The sequence below is a fragment of the Herpailurus yagouaroundi genome, unplaced genomic scaffold (assembly GCF_014898765.1).
Source record: "Herpailurus yagouaroundi ecotype Mexico unplaced genomic scaffold, PumYag 28, whole genome shotgun sequence".
Taxonomy (NCBI): domain Eukaryota; kingdom Metazoa; phylum Chordata; class Mammalia; order Carnivora; family Felidae; genus Herpailurus; species Herpailurus yagouaroundi.
In genome coordinates this window covers 127,247,323-127,253,055 of record NW_024412376.1, presented here as the reverse complement: position 1 = coordinate 127,253,055, position 5,733 = coordinate 127,247,323, and the positions used below count along the sequence as shown (strand labels likewise).

The 5,733-nt window shown below is 41.7% G+C and overlaps 1 protein-coding gene across 1 annotated transcript; it reads right to left on the bottom strand.

The window, feature by feature from the left end:
• Positions 1-84: 84 nt before the first annotated feature.
• Positions 85-639, bottom strand: LOC121036088 (40S ribosomal protein S21-like). Its single transcript, XM_040484216.1, has one exon. It carries the CDS (start codon positions 385-387, stop codon positions 136-138), a length of 252 nt encoding a protein of 83 aa, XP_040340150.1. The 5' UTR covers positions 388-639; the 3' UTR covers positions 85-135.
• Positions 640-5,733: the final 5,094 nt, after the last annotated feature.

Sequence of the window (5,733 nt, the reverse complement as noted above, 5' to 3'; positions counted from 1 at the left end):
CTTCCTTCCTTCCTTCCTTCCTTCCTTCCTTCCTTCCTTCCTTCCTTTCTCTCTCTCTCTCCCCCCACTTCTCTCTCTCTGGGCTTTTGCTATTTTTTTTTATGGCAAATATCCCACCTCCGTCATCCTCTCCAGTCAGAAGTTCTTTGAAATGATGCCGTTGGCCTTGGCCAGTCGGAGGATGGAGTCATCCGACTCACCCATCCTGCAAATGGCCTCACAGATAGCACAGGTTTTAAACTGGCCGTTGAACCTGCCTGTTACCTTCTCGAAGTCCGCCATGTTCGTCTGGATGGATGCGTGGTCCTCGGCGCCCATGATCCTGTTGCTGAGGGAGCATTTCCATGGCATGTACAGGTCCACCAACTGGTCGGCCTCATTCTGCATGTCCAGGGCGCGTCTGCTGCTGCTGTGACCAGCACGAGCACAGAAACCCTTGAATCAGTTTTAAAAACATTTTTTTCCATGTGACACTTTTTCTTAAGAGGAACTCATGAATGATTACATATTTACAGTTGGCTTAAATTTTAAACATTCGGTGGGAGTTTTAAAAGAGATACATTATTTTAAACTTGCAGAGAACAAAACTTTAAGACCCTAGGAGTCATTATAAAGGGAATTGTTCTCTTTGTTTATCCAATCTCACAAAAACAAACAAACAAAAAACTTTCAAAACTGAGAGTGGCATGTAGGACCCAGCTGCAAAAATTCAAAATCAGCTACATGCAGCTGCATTCTGGTTCCCCTCATTTGTCTAACAGCTTTTAGTGGGTTCTGCAAGTGACGTTAGAAAAGGCACAGCAGATGTGTAAGATGGCTCCTGCCATCTAAAGTGTGTGGGGGGGGGGGGGGCAGATGGTTCTCTGATTGATTGACAGCCTGAGGAGCCGCCAGGACAGCAAGGGTCATCTCTTGTGGAGGGTTTCCCCCTCCTCCTTCCTGCTTCTGCCTACAAATGAAACTTTCATACAAGAAAGAAAAGCAGGGGATGGCCAGGAAGAAAGTCTTTCTCTTCAAATATACATTGTAGTGAAAAGATTCTCAGCAACAGAGTTACTTAGATGTGGAAAAAATTCTCCTTCTCTAACTTTTGACAAAGAGTCGACTCTTGGCATGGTTATAAGAAAGTAGACAAATTCAGGTTTGAACGCAGAACTCAGGATACTGGAGATAGAGCTGAGATTAATGAAAGAACAAAGAAATGGTATAATTGGGATTTTATCAGCCCCAAAACAGCATTGATGAGAACTGGAGTATTTCATCCCTGGAAGCCCTATAGTGCCCTTAAAAATAAAGTGCTTGTTTTAAATTTTAATTAGAGAGCTGGACAAAGTGTTTGAGGCTGTTAACCAGGAATTAATATTCTAGGCCACATCATCTGTATGCTTACTCCTCTCTCTTTTTTCAAATTCCTTTCTAGTACCTCAAATCCTTAAAAAAGTAAAAATCAACTCACACTGATTGCATGTAAACTAAATGCTGGACCGTGTGCTAGGTGCTTCTTATAACTTTGTATGACTTAGGAGCTCAGAGATACTGTCTTTTCTTACATTCATGTAAGTATAGAAACATAAACCCCTAATTATTGATGTTTCTCTTCATCTCTTCTGCTAAAAGGGAAACCAAGTACAAAATGTGCGCCAGGAAAATATGTCCAAGCATAATTTCAGATGCATGCTAGAATCCCAAGTTTCCTGAAGTTCCTTCAGACCAGCACTAGAAGAAATTCGCATGGTCACAGATACAAGATTTCTCCGCAGAAGAGACTCAGGAATGGTAATGTGTTTGCAAGGAAGAGCTGGGGGGTAAATTGTCTCGAAACTTCTGCCAAAAACTATGCTTATTTGGGGTCACCTGCCAAATCTGCCCGTGAATTCACATCGGCTGGGAAGCCTGCCTTTTAGAGGGCCTTCAAGAAGTGCCTTATTGTGATAAAAATCTGAAAACTATAGTGGACTTTATACGCGAGTCAATCTAGACTTTACTCCTGAGGCTTGTGAACTAAACTGGGTTCTGACAATGTAAGGAACAATCTGGTTACCTCCTTTCACTCTTACATGTTGTTTCTTCTGCTCTTTGTAAATCCCTTAGATTCCTACTCCAATGGCTAGGAGGAATCAAACTGTGGAACTAGCCTGTAGCTCCGAACCCGAAGCAACCCCAAACTCTGTCATCTTTCCTTTCATTTCCCATAACCTCCATTTTCATGATGACAAAGTCTTTGGTGGTGGTGATGTAAAGCCACCAAGTATGAAATATTTACACTGCACTGTCTGGTCAATGTTATATTCTTCCTGCTCTCCCACATAGATAACTTTATGTACAACTGTGCTTTCACAACGTGGCAACTGCCAGGGTTCTTTGAGAACCCTAACTTTATGCCTACTGCCCGTCTTCACTCTTTTCCTACTACAATTCCGTTGCCTATCATTTCAGACATTCTCTTGCCAATATCCCCAACTTCCTTGTCTTCCCGTCACAAATATATAAACAGGTATTTTGTACCTTTTATTACTTTCTTCCTCCTTGTTTCAAAGGATGGGTCACTCCTCCCGTTTATACTTATCCATCAACCTATTCACTATCCCCTTTCTCCTCAGAAATTCTATACATGTCCCAACTTTTTTTACATCATGGAAAACATAGAAAAATGACAATATTTGTGCTATTCACTAGAATAAACTGGAGGGGATTGAGGCATCTATGCAGGAGATATATATGTATATATGGTAAATATATACACACACATCTATTTACGTGTTTGGGTGTATATTTATTATGGTATAATTACGATAAAATACAAAATACAAGGGGAGAGAACAAAACAAAATATTGACTCTATTTGAATAAATATTAAATTGTATAAAATCCCCAAATAATATCTTTTAAACTTGAACTTGCTTCTCTAAATGTAAATTTTATTTTTTATTTTTTTAACTTCATTTATTTTGAGAGAGACAGCACAAGTGGGAGATGGGCAGAGAAAGGTGAAGAGAGAGAATCCCAAGCAGGCCCTGTGCTGGCAGCACAGAGCCCGACACAGGGCTCAAACCCACGAACCGTGAGATCATGACCTGAGCCACAACCAAGAGTCAGAAGGGGCGCCTAGGTCGGCTCAGTCGGTAAGCGTCAGACTTCAGCTCAGGTCATGATCTCACGGCTGGTGAGTTTGAGCCCCACATCGGGCTCTGTGCTGACAGCTCGGAGCCTGGAGCCTGCTTCGGATTCTGTGTCTCTCTCTCTGCTCCTCTCCCACTCACACTCTGTCTCTCAAAAATAAACAAACATTGGGGCCCCTGGGTGGCCTAGTCGGTTGGGCAGCCGACTTCGGCTCAGGTCATGATCTCGCGGTCTGTGAGTTTGAGCCCCGCATCAGGCTCTGTGCTGACAGCTCAGAGCCTGGAGCCTGTTTCAGATTCTGTGTCTCCCCTCTCTGACCCTCCCCCGTTCATGCTCTGTCTTTCTCTGTCTCAAAAATAAATAAACATTAAAAAAAAATAAGAAAAAAAAATAAACATTAAAAAAATTATAAAAAAAAAAAAAAAAAATTAAACAAATTAAAAAAAAAAAAAGAGATGCTTGACTGAGCCACCCAGACAGCTCTAAATGTAAATATTAGGTTTAAATTTGAAATGGCCATACAAATTTCCTGACTTTTTAGCGATTATTTCTTTGAATTTTTTTTTTTTGGAGTTTGTTTATTTATTCATTTTTAAGTACTACTCTCTACACCCAACATGGGGCTCAAACTCATGGCCCCAAGATCAAGGGTTGCATGCTCTTTCACCTGAGCCAGCCAGATACCCCCTTTTTTTGTAAAGGTTATTGGTAAGTAATGAATTCTTAGTAGCTCTCATCAATGAGAAATTTAGAAGGTAATAACCTTTCAGTGTTTACTGAAATTTTATCTAATGACTCTTTAACGGTTTTCTTATCTTTCATTAACAAACATAGCATGGAAGTGTCCTGTGATAATCCCAGTGAACTTTGAGTCCAAATGAACTTTGAGACGTTAAGTATACCAAAATATCGATGAGTTCTAATTTGCATGATTTGAGCAGTCCACCTGCAGCCCACCTGGACGTCAAGAACTCACCAGACATGTGGAATTAATTTGAAGACTGAGATTTGGGGCTGCTGTCTGGGGCTATTCCTTGGAGCTACACCCACCAGGAGCCCCTGCCCTATCTCCTTGGGTCTCTCCTCTGCTAGTTGCGCCTTAGGATGCCTGCCATGCTCCCTGGGCATCGAAAGAACATAAATATCTCCGGCAGCATCTAGGGCCCCTGCCCACAGTGTGCAGCAATGTGCCCTTTGACTAAATTTTCTGCCATTTAGGGTGAAGAAGAGCTGAAAGATGCCCACCACGCTCATCATCTGTGCATCCCATTAGACTTTAGTCCGTACCAGTTACCCTCAGAGGACCTCAAAGAAGGTTGCTCGGCTACAGGCAACTGGCCTGTGGGCTCTGCCCACAGCTCATCCTGAAGGCTCAATGGATCACAGCTGTAGGCATACCTATAGCACATTCACAGAACCCAGTTGGGTAATCTGCCTTAGGCTATGAATTACCCCTTTTCACTCCCGTATTTTCTTTCAACTCTTCTTTATTGGCTCTTCCCCTTTAACAATTATAGTTAAGTCTCTATGGAATTCAAAGAAAAAACATAAACTAACCTTCATCCACTCTATATTTTCCCTTTAGCTACCACTCTAGGACTTCTTTCACTCAACAACTAAGGTTTGGGAAAGCAGAGTCACACTTTTTTCCATATTATTCCCACTCTTTTCTAAACCCACTGCTATCTAGGTATGACACTGCTTTTTGCAAAAGTTATAAATAACCTTGTTGCTGCACTTAATGGATAGTTCTCAGTCTTTATCAGCATTTGACATGAGTGACTATTCCTTCCTTCTTGGAACATTCTCTTCCTTTGGCTTCTATTACATTGCATTTTGAGCAATAAATAGGTGTTGAACGCTGGAGAGTCTATGGTGAACAAATAAGACACGATCTCTACCCTCATGGAGCAAAAATGGAAATATGCTCAACAATAATTGTGATTATGGAATTTCAAGAGTTCATCTGAGAAGACAAACTTTTTCTTGACACTGAAATTAAGGAGGAATTTATTACATGGGTTTCATGTATTTTTTCATTTTTATTTTTATTTTATTTTAATTATTTTTTTTAATGTTTATTCATTTTTGAGAGACAGAGCATGAGCGGGGAAGGGGCAGAGAGAGAGGGCGACACAGAATCTGAAGCAGGCTCCAGGCTCTGAACTCTCAGCACAGAGCCCAACGCGGGGCTCGAACTCACAGACTGTGAGATCATGACCTGAGCTGAAGTCGGACGCTCAACCGACTGAGCCACCCAGGCGCCCCTTTTCATTTTTATTTTAGAGAGAGAGAGAGAGCACACACACAAGTCGGGGGGGAGGGGCAGAGGGGAGAGAGAGAGAGAGAGAGAGAGAGAGAGAGAGAGAGAGAGACTGGGAATAAACATTTCCATGCTGAGTGCAGAGCCTCATGTGGGGCTTGATCCCATGACACTGGGATCATAACTTGAGCCAAAATCGAGAGTTGGATGCTTAACTGACTGAGTCACCAGGGCCCCCCGTGGATTTCATTTTTATGAACTAATGACCACCCTCAAATATTCTTTTATAATTAATTATTTTTAAAATTTTTTTAATGTTTATTTATTTTTGAGAGAGAGAGACAGAGGGT

Excerpts from the sequence above, each read along its gene's own strand:
- LOC121036088 (XM_040484216.1), bottom strand. The coding sequence starts at position 387 with ATGCAGAATGAGGCCGACCAGTTGGTGGACCTGTACATGCCATGGAAA.